At 40.5% G+C, this 16,793-nt stretch overlaps 1 protein-coding gene across 1 annotated transcript in view; it reads left to right on the plus strand.

Annotated features, from left to right (window-relative positions):
• Positions 1 to 14,759, plus strand: part of cct2 (chaperonin containing TCP1, subunit 2 (beta)) — a 34,993-nt gene extending 20,234 nt beyond the window's left edge. The window contains exons 7-16 of the mRNA XM_068050403.1: positions 2,768 to 2,970; positions 3,697 to 3,797; positions 3,917 to 4,044; positions 4,167 to 4,270; positions 9,517 to 9,636; positions 9,782 to 9,910; positions 12,319 to 12,422; positions 13,845 to 13,944; positions 14,061 to 14,202; positions 14,516 to 14,759. Of these exons, the coding sequence (XP_067906504.1) occupies positions 2,768 to 2,970; positions 3,697 to 3,797; positions 3,917 to 4,044; positions 4,167 to 4,270; positions 9,517 to 9,636; positions 9,782 to 9,910; positions 12,319 to 12,422; positions 13,845 to 13,944; positions 14,061 to 14,202; positions 14,516 to 14,546 (1,162 nt within the window). The 3' untranslated portion in view covers positions 14,547 to 14,759. The remainder of the gene's footprint in view (positions 1 to 2,767; positions 2,971 to 3,696; positions 3,798 to 3,916; positions 4,045 to 4,166; positions 4,271 to 9,516; positions 9,637 to 9,781; positions 9,911 to 12,318; positions 12,423 to 13,844; positions 13,945 to 14,060; positions 14,203 to 14,515) is intronic.
• The last annotated feature ends 2,034 nt before the right edge of the window (positions 14,760 to 16,793 follow it).

Consider the following 16,793-nt stretch of genomic DNA (forward strand, 5'->3'; position numbering starts at 1 on the left):
CAAAGCAACAAAACTCGCTGCTCACCTTGAAAGTTTCCTGCAATGATCTATCGATCTCTGGTGTCGCTTTCCCCTTTCCCAACATCAGTTTGAATCTGGTGCCACGTCATGGGGGTCTCCAGGTGTCCAGCAACAGTAGTGTCATCAAACAAAGTAAACAGTCAATCACATTGATGTATTCTCACAGAAAACCAGGCACTAAAATGCACTGAATTTTTCACTGTTATTAAAAACTTTACAAAAAGCAAAATAAATGATTGGGAAATACACATGGGATTAAAGTAGAAGGTGAAATGTCAAACTTTTTAAAAAGTGCAATTTTTTTTTTTGTCATATGGAGAAACCTGATATTCCACAAATATTAAAATTAGTTTTTCAGGTATTGTGAGGCTGTTCAGTAATAATTATAAACTTGGGTGAAACTTGTTCAAGGTTTTTGACAGTGAAAATATTACGGTAAAAGAGCAAGTTTTTATCAGTTCAGTGATTTCAGTGTGATTGCAGGCCGGGGGTGGTGGTGGTGTTCAACAGCATACCCGATGAATAAGTGCCAAATCACTGACAGCAGCTTCTGGATTTCAGCATTTTAACTGCATATGTGCAGACTTCAGAAGTGTTAATGACAAATGCTGATAGTTTCACCGTCATTACTGTCACAAGATCCGGGCTGATTATATTGTTTAGTTCAGATAGGAAAAGTCTTCTAGGAACCAATCTTTACTTTTTTTTTAAGATGGTGACATCCAAATAGACTTTGCAAAGCCTTATGGTTTTGTTTAAGTGGCCACATCTGGAAGTCCCTTGAAAGCCATGCATGAAAGGCTAATACAAAAACTTAAAACAATGCGTATTTTATTGTAGGTGAAACTTGGAGATGTATGTGGAATTGGTTGAAAGAGAAGAGTAGTGGATGAAACAAAAGTAAAACATTGCGGATACTGGAAATCTGAAACAAAAACACAACATGCTGGAAATACTTTGCTGGCCAAAGGTCATTGACTGAAACGTTAACTCGGTTTCCTTGCCACAGGTGCTACCTGACCTGCTGAGTATTTCCAGCATTTATCTGCTTTTAATTTAGTTAGAAGCTGATGTAAGACTAGGGCAATGCACTGATTGGATTCCTCCAGCAATGAGTTCTCTGTTGCTTTTAATGTGCACAACATTCCTGGGGAAGAACTGAAGCTTACAAATTAGCCAACACATAAATGATCTAGACAAAATTTGCAAGTGGGTAAACTATTGCAAATTAACTTCTGTAAAGTCCATGGTGTTGGAGGAAAAATGAAAGATATGAAAGGTGTTAAACTGAAAGAGATCACTTGGCTTTTCCAGGCATCACAGAGTAGTAGCAAACAAATTTGTATGGCCAAATTAGGACATTTTGCTAAACCCGTAGAGTGATTTGGCCAAGCTGTACCTTGAAAACTGCATTCAGTTCTGTTTGGTGAATCTTAAGTGAAAATCCAAGCCCTGGAGGCATTAGAGAGAAGGACCACATTATTGGCCCTTAGTGTTATAGGCCTAGGTTATGAGGAAATTTAAAAAAAAATAAGTTTGACTCTTCAGCCATGAAAGGAGAGAACTCTATAGGGAAATATACGAAACCAAGTGGAGTAGAAAATGTGATTCCATTAGAACGACAGCAAGACATGGGAAAGTGGATACGAAACAAGTTTGGGGCTGAAATTTATCAGCCCCGAAAAAGTCCCACCGTCAGGGCCAAATGTGAGAGCCAACCCTGCTCCGCTGCGCAGCAGGACCCTGGGGCAGCCAATTAACAGGCGGGGCCGCTGTGCATTTGAGGACAGTGTCCCGCCTTCCAGAGCTGCCAACCCAATCAGAGAGCTGGCAGCTCAGCAGCCTTAGCAGCGCCACTGTTAATGGTGGCCACTGCTGAGACTGCAAGATGACAGAGAGTACGCTTCAATGCCAAGACACCCTCGAAGAGCAAGTAATTTACTTTTGAACAGCTGGGGCCAGCCAGGCAGGCAGGTCCTGGTGATTGGTTGCGGGGGGGTGGCGGGGGTTGTGGTGCACCGGTGGTGCTAGGCACTGGTGGCCATTGTCACCGGGGTGCCCTTCCATGGGCCATGGAGCTCCCATGAAGGAGAACCCTGGAACCCACTGGGATGCTCCCCACGTAGTAGTGGGTCCTCCCAACAAAGGCATAATGCCTACAGGAGCACGAGCTGACTCAATTGACCACCCAGTGGATGGCCGTGCCGTTGAGATGCCTGCTGCTGGTAATATGCCGTGGTGGCGGAAAGATACTAGGCCCCCCCCAGCGACGCCTTGCCCCGCCATATTGTCAGCCCTCCCGCCTCCCAGCCCATCACCAGAGGTGTGGAAAATTCAGCTCCAGAAGTGATCGTGAGGCAGTTACTCCGTTAAAACCTGGTATGGTTTTTTGGGTAGGTTTTTGGAAGTAAAAGTTCTGAAATAATTCAACAGAAAACTGGACTTTGTGATGGATGCTTCTCTGGAAGGATCAGCTAGACAATTTTTGAAGACAAAATCAGTAATGGCTTGAGTCTTATTTTCAGAGCTGTTGGGTTATCAACCATGGAAACTGAACTGGTTACAGTTTACTGATTCTCACTTGGCCTTAATCATTAGGGCTTTTGACATTGTCTTGTATAATTATGTAGTTGAAAGAATTGAAATGAGGTTGGTGATGCAAATAACAAATTAGTGTACTTGTACAGTTGTTACCTTGTAATAATAATTCTTTATCCTCCCCGCCCCTGACTCCCTTATTAACCAGGGATGATGAAGCAAAATTCAATGAAGACCTGATGAATATTGCCAGGACCACACTCTCTTCCAAGCTGCTGACTCATCACAAAAATCACTTCTCTAGTCTGGCAGTGGAAGCTGTGGTCAGGCTGAAAGGTTCTGGCAACCTCGAAGCTATTCATGTGATCAAGAAACTTGGAGGGAGCTTAATTGATTCCTACCTGGATGAAGGTAACATATTTCAAAATTCATGAATAAATGTTACAATCTAGATAAATCTCCAGCAGGTAGAATTTGGGTTCTCCCTATACTGGTAAGTACTGTTTGAAATAATATCAGTATGCTGTTTAAAATGGCTTTCTGTGTAATCCACATTCAGTTCACTTTGAAATTATTCGTTGTAGGCCACAAATTGTATGGTATTGTTGCACGCACCTTGCATATTTCCACTAAGAAATTTCATATCTGTCTTCTCAGACTTTGTTCTCTATCTACCTTCCCTCCCAGCCCTTCTCATTTTCGTAGTTAGAAATCCCATAGATTATGGTATATTGCCACTACATTTAAATCTAAGCCTTCAAGATCAATCGCAGGTGTATGCTATGTAGACAGTGTTTTGTAACTGAATATTTATTCCTATGTTACACAAATGAGAGAAATGATAATTTGAACAAATTCTCTTCAAATCTACAATTAAAATTGGCTGTGATTTTGGTCCATTAATTTTTTGACATGAGCCAATTTGTTGAGCAGTAATTGATAGAATAAATTTTGTTATCCTTGCTAGAAATTTTGCAAGGCTAGTGTATAAATTTGAGTAGTTCAGGGAGCACTTAAATATTTTTTGGGAAATAGTAGTGATCTATAGAGAGAATAGCCAGATAGTGCTAAGAATAAGATAATACTGACTTCATCAAGACTGTTCAAATCTTTCTAATTATGTACATTTGTTTGAAGGTTTTCTTTTGGATAAGAAAATTGGAGTTAACCAACCAAAGAGAATTGAAAATGCGAAAATCCTGATAGCAAACACTAGTATGGATACAGATAAAATTAAGGTGTGTGAGAAGTGTTTGGGGTTTGCATTTTGTGGTCTGTGAAACTGCATGCCTCCTAAAGGTAACAATCGGTAATAGAATTCTAGAATTACCTTTGATCATCTCGCATCTTTTGACAGATATTTGGTTCGCGTGTGCGAGTGGATTCCACAGCAAAAGTTGCAGAGATTGAGCTGGCTGAAAAAGAAAAAATGAAAGAAAAGGTGGATCGAATCCTGAAACATGGGATTAATTGTTTTATCAATAGGTAGCCATGGAATTTTTATTCTAGAGCATTAAGATTTACAAAACCTTTCAGCTGATTTTTTTCAATTAAGTGTCACATTGAAAACATCTATATATGAATACACTTCAATTTTTATATTTCAGACAGCTCATTTATAACTACCCTGAACAGTTGTTTGGTGCTGCAGGTGTAATGGCTATTGAGCATGCTGACTTTTCTGGAATTGAACGACTTGCACTTGTTACTGGTAAGGCAAAGAAGTAATTTACATGCCACACTTATCCTATGATTGGGGATGGATGGGGTTGTGTGTGGTGGTAGGTAGCATCAGAACCAATTGTTTCAAAAGATTCGTATCTGTTTTGTGTACACCAGCTCCATGTTGCTTAATTTTTCAGTTAATTTACTTTTTTTTGGCATTTCCTGGTCTTAAATTTTTATAAATCTTAAGTTCCATTTCTATTTTAAAAGCAGAACAGTATGTGGCAATTTGAATGTTTGGTGTTTGATAATGTGTGATGAATTAATTGTAAAATATATAAAAATCTTACAGCCTGCATATCAGCTCTGTTTCTATAGAATCATAGAATGGTGCAGCCCAGAAGGAGGCCATTCGGTCCAACGTGCCTGTGCCAACTCTTTTGTAGAGCTTTCCATTTAGTTCACTTCCCTGTAATTTTATTTCCCTTCAAGTATAAAAGTCCTCTTGTTACCTCTGGTTCTTCTGCAAATTACTTTTTAAATCTGTCTCTGGTTACTGAACTTTCTTCATCTGGAAACATGTTCTTATTTGCTCTGTCAAAACCAATCATGATTTTGAACACTTTGATAAAACTCCTCACTATGGCAAACAACCCCAGCTTCTGTAGTCTTTCCACATATCTGAAATCTCTCATCCCTGCTACTATTCTAGTAAATGTCATCTGCAGCCTCTCTAAGATCTTATACCCTCCCTAACATCCAGCAACCAGAATTGAGTACACTACTCCAGCTGAAGCCTAAGTGTTTTATAAAGGCTTTGCATTACTTCCTTGCTTTTGGAGTCTATGCCTGTATTAATAAAGCCGTGTGCTTTTTGTTTTAAACAGCCTCCACAACATGTCCTGCCACCTTCAAACATTTGTGTGCGTGCACCCCCAAGACTCTGTTCCTTCACTTCTTAATTGTACCATTTAGTTCTCCTAAAGGCTGTTCCTATCCTCATTGCTTCCTACACTTCTCAGTTTCGTGTCATCTGCAAACTTTAAAATTGTGTCCTGTATACCCAAGTCCACGTCATTTAATATATATTAAAAAGATCAGTGCTCCTAACACCAACCTCTGTTTATTTCCTTCCCATCTGAAAAACAACCATTCACCACTACTTTCTATCCCTTCATGAATTTTGCATCCATGCTGCCATTGTCCCTTTAATCCTGTGGGTTTTAATTTTGCTAACCAGCCTATTATGTGGCACTTTGTATATATGGACCTTCGAAGGGATTTGACATAATCAAACACACTACCTTCATCCATCCTCTCTAATGAAGTAAGAAAGAACTCAAGCAAGTTAGTTAAACAAGATTTGCCTTCCAATAAATCTGTGCTGACTTTCATTTATTAGCCCATACTTTTCCAGATGTCAATTAATTTCTTCCAGGATTATTGTCTCTAAATGTTTCCGAGTTACTGGCATTAGGCTGACTGGCCTGCAATTGACAGATTTATCCCTCCCCTTTTTTAAACTCCATGTGATATCAAGAAACGGCTGAAGGCACTGGATACAGCAAAGACTGTGGGCCCTAACATCATCCCACTGGTGTACTGAAGACTTGCGCTCTAGAACTAGCCGCGCTCCTAGCCAAGCTGTTCCAGTACAGCTACAATACTGGCATCTACCTGATAATGTGGGAAATTGCCCAGGTATGTCCTATCCACAAAAAGCAGGACAAATCCAATCCGGCCAATTACCACGTCATGAGTCTACTGTCAATCGTTAGCAAAGTTGGGGAAGGTGTCATCGACAGCAGTATCTAGCAGCACTTACTCATCAATAACCTGCTCACTGATGCTCAGTTTGGGTTCAGCCAGGGCCTCTTGGTTCCAGACCTCATTACAGCCTTGATCCGTCATAAGATCAGAAGTGGGGATGTTTGCTGATAATTGCAGTGTTCAATACCATTCGCAATTCCTCAGATACTGAAGCAGTCTGTGCCAGCATGCAGCAAGACCTGGACAATGTTCAGTCTTGGGCGGATGTGTGGCACAAATGTTACTTGCCACTTAAGTGCCAGGCAGTGACCATCTCCAACAAGAGAGAAGCTAACCATTTTCCCTTGGTGTTCAAAGGCATTAACTTTGCTGAATCCCTTACTGTCCGCATCCTGGAGATTACCATTGACCAGAAATGTAACTGAACCAATCATACTGTGGCTGCAAGAGCAGGTCAGAGACACGGAATTCTGCGACGAGTAACTCACTTCCTGACTCCCCAAAGCCTGTCCACCATGTACAAGGCTTGTCAGCAGCGTGATGCCCTACTCTCTATGCATAGACGAATGCTCCAACAACACTCAAGAAGCTTCACACCATTCAGGACAAAGTAGCCCACTTGATTGGCATCCCATCCACCACTTTAAACATTTACTCCCTCCACCACTGACGCACAGTGGCAGCAGTGTGTACCATCTACAAGATGCACTGCAGCCCAACTTGCCAAGGCTTCTTCGACAGCACCTCCACCACCTGGAAGAACAAGGGCAGCAGACGCATGGGAACACCACCGGTAAGTTCCCCTCCAAATCACACAGCATTCTGACTTGGAACTATATTGCTGTACTTTCACTGCCACTGGGTCAAAATCCTGGCGCACTCTCCCTAAAAATGCTGTGGGTATACCTACGCCACATGGACTGCCGCAATTCGAGAACGCGGCTCACCACCGCCTTCTCCTTGCTAGTGATGCCAGCATCCCATGAACGAATATAAAAAAGAACATGGGTGTAATATTTACAATCCTCCAGTCCTATAGCATCATTTCCATATCTAAGGAGGATTGGATTGGAAGATTGTGGCCTGAGACAGTTTTTACACTTCCCTTGGTAACCTTGGATACATCCCATCCAAACTTTGACTTTTCCACTTTGAGGACTGCCAGCATTTTACATCTTTCCTCTTTATTTAATGTGATCCTATCCAGTAATGTTACTACCTCTTCCTTTATTTCTACGTTGGCAGCATTCTCGAGTGAAGACAGATGCAAAGTACTCATTTAGTACCTCAACCATGTTGTCTGCCTCCACAACAATGTCTCCTTTTTGGTCGCTGATCCCACACTTTCTTTGACTACTTTTTTTTACTATTTATATCTTTTTTTTAAACTTTTGGATTCTCTTTGTTTGCTACTGATTTGTTCTCATATTCTCTTTACCCCTCTTATTCCCTTATTTAGATCTCCTCTGGACATCTTGGTCCTCTGCTGTGTTATAAACCTTACATTTGTCATAAGCCTCCTTTTTTCACCTTGTTTCAATCTATATCTTTAGTCATCCCATGAGCTCTTGCTTTGGATGTCCTCCTTATAGAAATATGTCTATTCTTACCAAGCTACTACCTCTTTGAAAGTCTCATTGTTCATTTTCTATTTTGCCTATCACTTTTTGATTCCAATCCACCAATACCTGATCCCCTTTCAACTCACTGAAGTTAGCCCACCTCCAGTTATACTTGGTTGGTCCTTGTCATTTTTCATGGCTACTCGAAGACTGATATTATGATCATTGTTCCCCAAATGCTCCTCCACTGAAACATGCTCCACTTTATCCCCCAGAACTAGATCCAACATTACTTTTTACCTTATTGGGATGGAAGTACACCAATCAAGAAAATTCTCTTGTACACATTTCAGGAATTCCTCTCCCTCTTTAACCTTTACACTGTTAATATCCCAGTTTATATTGGGACAGCTGAAGTCCCCATTATCACTACTCTATAGTCTTTCTGCAATTTGTCTGCAAATTTATTTCACTATTTCCTTCCAACTGTTTGGCCTATAGTGTGCATCCAGCAGCATAATAGCTCTCTTAATTCTAAACAAATAGATTCTGTATTTGATACCTCAACTATATGCTCCCTCTTCAGTGCTATAATAGTTCATTTGATCAACTCTGCCACACACCTTTTCCTTTACTTCCTTCTCTATCTTTCCTGCAGGGTATAGTAAGTTCCCAATTCTCCCCTTTGAGCCAGGTCTCTCATTGTCGCTATTTCATAGTCCCGTGTGGCAACACGGCTGCAGCTCACTACCTATTTACCACACTATGTGCATTTATGCACATGCACTCCAAGCCCATCTTAGACAGCCCTGCATTTGCCCTCTGTCTCATGCCCACTTATTCCTGACTGTTCTTTACTATAGTGCTGTTTGTTTCTCCTCTCTAATGTTTTGACCTTGTGCCCACCGCCTTGGCAAATTAGTTTAAAAGATCCCCCACAGCACGAGTCAGTCTTTCCACAAAGACATTGATCCCAGCTCTTGAACAGGGCCTTCCTGCACCAGAACTGGTCCCAATGTTGTAAGACATTTTGATGCTTAAAGCAGCTGATCATTGAGAAGTTTGAGTAAATCTTTGAACCTGTTAGAATAGTTCAACCCCAAGAGAAAAACAGTTTTACAGATTGTAAAATCTGCGATGATAAAATGGACTGCATTTTGCTTAATTTTAATGCTCAGTAGGCCTCTAGTTTGACCAAACATTTACAGAGCTGTAAATATTGAATTTACGTATTGCATTTTGGGGAATGAAGAAATTTGTTTGCAAATCCTTGTATTAATTGTGTTTATTTGTATTCAGGTGGTAGGCATTAACTGGGGATTCACTTATACCCCAGACTGAAAATGTTGGTTTAGGAGGTGCATGCTTGTAATGTGTAACTCTAAATAAATGGATGTGAAAGTGGCCCCGGTTCTATCTATCCTTCAGCAGCTGACTTTCTGGCGTATAACATCCTGATGTATCATTTACACTTTGAAATTATTTAACTTCAAGAATTCTTAAAATATGAACAACGTAACAGCTGTGTTGATGGAGCAAAATGTGTTTAGGTACTTTTTTTTTTAAAGAGTTACAGCACTGAAACAGGCCCTTCGGCCCACCGAGTCTGTGCCGTCCATCAACCACCCACCTATACTAATCCCACACTAATTCCATATTCCTACCACATCCCCACCTGTCCCTATATTTCCTTACCACCAACCTATACTAGGGACAATTGCTAATGGCCAATTCACCTATCAACCTGCAAGTCTTTGGCATGTGGGAGGAAACCGGGGCACCCGGAGGAAACCCACGCAGACACAGGGAGAACTTGCAAACTCCACACAGTCAGTACCCAGAATTGAACCCGGGTCGCTGGAGCTGTGAGGCTGCGGTGCTAACCACTGCGCCACTGTGCCGCCCACTTAATGTATGTCGATCTAATAAAGTTTAGTGAATTTACTGTGTCTAATTTCAGGTGGTGAAATTGCTTCCACCTTTGACCATCCTGAATTGGTTAAACTGGGACACTGTAAAGTTATTGAAGAGGTCATGATTGGTGAGGACAAGCTACTTCGTTTCTCTGGAGTGGAACTAGGTAAATAATTTTGCTCAGATATTAAATAGAGTCGTTTAACAGCTGAGGAATAGATGTGATTTTTTTTTAATATTCTTGATAAAGCTAAAATATATAGCGTATCATAATTCTAAAATATTGCTGCATCTTTCCGCTCATCCTAAAGGTGAGGCATGTACCATCGTTCTTCGAGGAGCTACTCAGCAGATTCTAGATGAGGCCGAACGATCTTTGCATGATGCCCTCTGTGTACTTGCCCAGACAGTGAAAGAAACTAGAACTGTTTATGGCGGAGGTATGCTTTTTTCCTTTATCGATGACTTGCTGATCACTCAGAAGTTCAAGTTTAGATAAGTTAGTGACTGGCCTCTGCAACAGGGACTGAGATTTTGCCCACTCTGCATGGTGTGTGGTTTATATGAATTTTACTGGAATCCTACAAACGTTCACTTTTTAAAGTGATAATGGATTAGAAAGAAAGGTTTTTGATTAGTGCTGCCATGTTGTTTGGACCAATTTAGTAACACCCATTGTATGAAATGGATAAATTTAACGCTGGTGTGTTAATGTGCTTTTTAAACTTAAATTACTTGAGCTAATACATGGCAAAAAGATTTGTAGAAGTGCTGGTGTCTTATTTTATTTATTTTATTTTATTTAGAGATACAGCACTGAAACAGGCCCTTCGGCCCACCGAGTCTGTGCCGACCAACAACCACCCATTTATACTAATTCTACATTAACCCCATATTCCCTACCACATCCCCACCATTCTCCTACCACCTACCTACACTAGGGGCAATTTACAATGGCCAATTTACCTGTCAACCTGCAAGTCTTTGGCTGTGGGAGGAAACCGGAGCACCCAGCGGAAACCCACGCAGTCACAGGGAGAACTTGCAAACTCCGCACAGGCAGTACCCAGAACTGAACCCGGGTCACTGGAGCTGAGGCTGCGGTGCTAACCACTGCGCCATTGTGCCGCCCATTTATCAAGTAACTCGCAATTCACTGACCAGTATATGAAGAGAATTTTGCAAAGGTCCTGACTTGTAGCTGATACCACTTATTTGGCATTATGTGTAATAGGTAATTGCCCCCCTAATGAGTGAGCAAGTCAATAACTGTTTATGCATGAGACTGCTGACCCATATAACCCATTGTAATCAACAATGGTTATGGAACTGGTTTGTGCTATTTGATTTTAAACTTGGGCAGATTAAGTGGGGACTATATTGCATGATTGATGGGCTTAGATCTTTAAACTATTCAATACTTAGTTTTATTTCAACAGATCCATGCCCCAGTTTGAGTATATCCCTTTCCACTTGGCACTGTCATCTTAGCAGTCCCCAAAGGATCCATCCTTGGCTGCTTCTTCTAAAAGCTTCCCCTGGTGACATCATCTAAAGAAAAACCATGTGGGTCACCTTCCGCATCTATGTTGATACCCGGCTTTACCTTTCCTCCACTGTCTCTACCGATCTGCTGTTCCTATGCTATCAGATTGCTTATCTGAATCTCAGTCTTGGATGAAAAATGCCATCTAGCCAAACGAAAGGAAGATGAAAACCGTTATGGTCATCCCCCATTACTGACTTCATTTTTCCTCCCCCCAGCCACTATTTCAAGATGAATCGGACTGTTCACAATATAGGTCTATTATTCACCAGAGCTGAGCTTCTGACCGCATATTCTTTCCCTCAGGGACACCACCTGCTTCCACATCTGGAACAGCACCTGTCTCTGCCCTCATCTCAACATGTCTGTTGCTAAATCCCTCATCTGATCCATTATTACCTAAAGTCTTGACTATTCCACTTGACTCCTGGCTTGCTTCTCATCCTCCAACCTCCATAAACTTCAGTTTATCCAACCACAGCAAGCCATATCTTATCCCAAAACAAGTCCTACTTGCCTGTCATACTGTCATTGGTCTTGCACATCATTTAAAATTCTCACCCTCCTTAGCCTTGCCCTTTCCTATCTCTGTAACCTCACCTCCAGCACAACAACCTCCCCCCCCCCCCCCCCCCCACTCCCCAAATGCCTCTTTCAAGCACCTTAGGGTTTTTTTCCTGTTAAAGGTGCTATGTAATTGCAAGTTTTTGTCCTGGTCAGCATTTTAGCCCTCCATCTTGTGTGCAGATTGGTTGCTGTGTGTGCCTATGCAAAAAGATAAACTACATTTCAAGAGTAATTCATTAATTGTGATGTGCTTTGGGGTGTCCTTAAAACATGGAAGAATCTGTATGCATGCAAGTTCTCTCTGCTTATCTTTATTTAAAGAATGGATTATAGATAATAGGTCAGTTTTTCTTTAATGTAAATGCAAAATTGATGGTGCAGCTTGCCTGGACAACAGTCTGAGAGTGCAGAAAACACCACAGCAGAAGGTGAGAGACAATGTCAAGGAGGTAGTATATTTAATGTCAGCACAAAACTGTCTGTCAAACTGGCATTCTTAAAGAATTAAAATTTAATTTGATGGCAAACAACAATGTGAGAGCTGGCAGTTTGTCTGCTCGTCCTGCATCTGACCCTCCAAGTTTGTCTCAAATCAGCAACACCTGTTGTTTAAATAGGCCCACCGAGAAGGAACGCTGCGAAAGTTCATTTGTTTGAGGAATGCAATTAATGTTGCAGATTTTCTATCGTGCAATACAATAATTACCTTTTTAATATGACTGTTATCTTCTCCAGGCTGCTCAGAGATGTTAATGGCACAAGCAGTGTCTGAACTTGCTGTTAGAACACCTGGCAAAGAAGCTGTAGCAATGGAGTCCTTTGCTAAAGCGCTAGGAATGGTAAGTTTTATTACTGATTGTACCTTGTTTTCCGCTTCCCACCGTTCCAGCTTGCTGCCTTTGCTACTCAGTGTTTCAATTACCAGAGCTCTCTATGCACATAACCATATAATTAAAAACGGAATTATAATTTTGTCTGCAACTTCTGTCTAATTTGCCTATCCCAGAATGTTTGTTTGAGCTTTTATAATTAATATTAATCATGCCAGTTACTAAAATACTGTATTCATGGGGATTGCTCTTAACTACAGATACGATGAGTAGATAATCGTTCCTTTTTTATTCTTTGGTGGGTTGTGAGCATCATTGTTCCCCATCCCTAATTGCCCTTGAGAAGGTGATGGTGAGCCGCCGCCTTGAACTGCTGCAGTCCATATGGTGTAGATACACTCACAGTGCTGTTAGGGAGAGCGTTCCAGGATTTTGACTCAGCAGTCATCCACTTGGTTACTTAATAACTGCAGATTTCTAAAACTGACATAACTTGCAACAAATGATTCCAGAAAATGAATGTTCTGTGAATACCATAAGATTTTGCCCGCAGCATGTTTCACCTTTGGCACAAATGGGGTTCGTAGCATTTGACAGCACATATCCATACTTGTTTAATGTTCCCCTTATCCTCCTGCATTTTCTACTATATAATACAAGCTAAGAAAAGGCCTTTCCTTAATGGGCAGCCCAATTCTGTGCTACATTATATGCCCAAATTTGAATCATGTTCTTGGTTAAGATTCACACTTAAAATATTAAAAATTGAAATGGAGGGAAAATCACCTACAGTTCCATCTCCTGTCATAGTTTGCACTTGTACCATAAGCACAAGGATGTAGATGTTACCAAGTAAAACTCAAATTTATCTACCAATGAAAATCAATTACTAGGAAATGATTCTTCCACACAACACAAAGAAAACTGCTAACACATTACTACCTTGGCAATAACCACCCCCATCAGTAGTTCCAGTTTATAGCACTGGTCTTAATGCCTATTCTTTCCAATTTGTACTCTAGCAATGTCATTCTTATGTTATCTTATCCCCTGTTCCACGAATTGTACCACTAGTGCTGAATTGAACACATCAAACGTGGCTGAGGTACACCACTAGATTTCTGTCACTATCTTGAGCCTATACTTGCCAGTAGCACACTGCCGTCCAACTGAATACTGAGTTTCAAAAGTATTGTATATGGAATCTCACCGTGCTTGAGCAGAAACTATGCAACCTTTTTGTACCTATAATGCTTAGATTTTCATTATGTATCCTATGTAAAAAAAAAAGATAAATCCTGCAAAATGTGGGAAAATAAACAATCATTTTGGTATACTATTTCTAAGCTTTACACGAGTTGTAAAAAATGGTATAGAAAAATTTGTAGCAGTTACTCCATCTATGGTGCATTTATGCTTTTCTTTCCCCAGCTGCCGACTATTATAGCTGATAATGCTGGGTATGACAGTGCAGATTTAGTCGCTCAGTTGCGAGCTGCTCATTCTGAAGGAAAAACAACATACGGATTAGGTAAGCAACCCAACAGAGTACTTTGAATTTGGTTGAAATAATGCACTTACATTGGCTTCAGGTGTATTTGAAGTGATTTGCTGTAATAAGTACACATCTGCAATTTCTATTGTTAGACATGACCAGTAGCACCATTGGGGACATGGCAGCATTGGGTATTACAGAGAGCTTCCAAGTGAAAAGACAAGTCCTGTTGAGCGCAGCAGAGGCAGCTGAAATGATCCTTCGGGTAGATGATATTATTAAGGCAGCACCAAGGTAAAGCTCTGTACATGTTGACTAAGAGTCTATAATAATAAGCCGTTTTTGTCGGTCCGCACTGTTTTGGTTGGTTGGATGTTGATCCAGTGAAATTTTGCGTCTGTGGAATGACAGTTGGTTAAATTCCTTTTATAACATTTTACTGCAACACCTGCTCCCTGCGCCACCTCCCGCTCCTTGCACCTTAACTGCAACTTTTTACATCTTAACGGTAAATTACATATATTACAATTGTAATTGTACATTTTACAATTATACTAGCTATTACATTGCAGGTAGTGTTTATTATAATATGGATTATCTATTTCAGGAAACGTGTACCTGATCACCATCCTTGCTAAGTCATGAACATCGGTGATGAGAACACAGTGGACTCGTGCCAATAGTGAACACGGGAAATCACCCAATAGACTAAATTAGAAAATTTGTATTTATAAAATTGTAGCACATTGAAGTTGTGTCTCGGTTTCAATTTAATCTTTCTTTTGTGCAGTGTGACGCTTGTGATGAGGCTGTATTCAAGGCGTCTTATATTAAAGTTTTGTCATCACCAATTCTCATGCTTTTTATTTCTAAATTTGAAGCAACTGTTTATATTTTCTTGTATGCAGAACAAAACCCAGTCTAAATTCTTAACAAAATAGGTGAGAGAATTATCTCTGTTCAGACTTCCATAAATCTTTAAAGCTGTAAGTGTAAGTAGAAAATGTCACAAAGGTAAGTGGGATTCAAATTTTATACATGGGTTCATAGAATATAAAAGCAAGCAATTGATGTTGAATATGTATAGGGCATTGGTGAGGCCATAGTTGGGAGTATTCTAGATGACTCTGGACATCCCCTTGGAGGAAGGATATTCAAGCAATAAAAAGATCTGCTAGAATGATATCTGGAATGAGAGGTCAATGATAGGGTCAAAAAATTGGATCTTTTTCCCCTTGGAACAGAGATGATTAACTGACATCAGATAGAAGTTTGAGATTTTGAGCAGCTAAGTATTGATTAACAATTCAGTAACAAAAAAGTATAAATTAAATATTACAAAGGGGAAGTTATAACATTTCTTACTGAGGGTTGTTAAACATGGAATATTTTACTACAGATGTATTTAGGCAGAGGCTACAACATAACTTGAGACAATTGAATTAATATGTGAAAAAGAAGAATATAGAAGGATATGGGGAAATGAGATCAGTACGTATCCCTAGTTAATGATTTGCGATAGGCAAACTGACATGATGGCATCTCTGTGCTGTGAATCCCTTAATTTTCAAACTTCAATATTTTATTATTTCGTGAATATATTTGGCATGATCTATTTTGATATTAAGTAGATTTTCCAAGTGGTGGGACATTTGCAAAACAGTTGTATATCTTACCGTAGTGCAAAACTTGGAGGGCTGAAAAAATTGAAACAAACAGCTTTCTTAGTCCACACCCTTATCTGTCAGGTTCCTGGGCAATTTGAAATGACTTTGGAAGGGATCCGGAGTCTAAAGGTGCATTTGCACTACAAGTTTAATGCCAATACAAAGTAGTTTTGGCGTAAGCGGATCTCCAATTTCAGCAATTTGCTCTAGCACTTCCATGGGGGGAAGATTGCATATGAAAGCAAAATACTCTGAATTCTGGAAATCTGAAATAAAAACGACATGCTGGAAATACTCGGGTCAGGCAGCAACTGTGGAGAAAGAAACTGTTAGTTTCAGGTCGATGACCCATCGTCAAAACTGGAAAAAGATTTAATAGGTTTTAAGCAAATATGGGGCAGGAGGAGAAAAAAAGGGGAGGTCTGATTGGGTAGAAGGCAGGAGAAAGATTAAATGACAAAGGGGATGATGGTGCAAGCAAAAGATGGAAATGAAACAAGTTATAAAAGATAGGTCTTCAGTGGTAAATGGAAATAGTAGAATTATCAACAGCTGCCATCCAAAGAAAATGGGGGCAGATGTTCACAATTGTTGAACTCTATGTTGAGTCCAGAAAATTGTAAAGTGCCTCATCAAAAGAGGAGATGCTGTTCCTTGAGCTTCATTGGCGCAGTGCAGGAGGCCGAGGCCAGAGTGGGAATAGAGCGGAGAATAAAAATGACAAAAGTTTCGGGTCACACTTGCGAACTGAAAAGAGGTGTTGCGTAAAGTGGTTATCCAATCTGTGTTTGGTGTCCCCAGTGTAAAAGAGATCATATCATGAGCAGTGAATGCATTATACTAAAGTAGGAGGAGTGTTTGCGGAATAAACAAGAAATGCTGGAAATACTCAGCCGGTCTGGCAGCATCTGTGGAGAAAGAAGCAGAGTTAACGTTTCAGGTCAGTGACCATCAGAATTGGAGTGTTTGAGGCCCTTGATAGTGGGAAGAAAAGAGGTAAAAGGGCAGTTATTGTACGTCCTGCACTTGCAGGGGAAGGGTTGGGTGTTGTTGAGGAATGGACCAGAGTTTTGGGGAAGGAATGGTCCCTTTGGACTGCCGAAAGGGAAGGGGGGGGAAGATCTGTTTGGTGGCATCATGCTGGATTGTGGAGAATGATTCATTGAATGTGTAGACTGTAAAGGCGGAAGCTTTTTTAAAAATTCATTCATGGGATGT

This window comes from Heterodontus francisci, chromosome 18 (genome assembly GCF_036365525.1).
Source record: "Heterodontus francisci isolate sHetFra1 chromosome 18, sHetFra1.hap1, whole genome shotgun sequence".
Lineage (NCBI taxonomy): Eukaryota > Metazoa > Chordata > Chondrichthyes > Heterodontiformes > Heterodontidae > Heterodontus > Heterodontus francisci.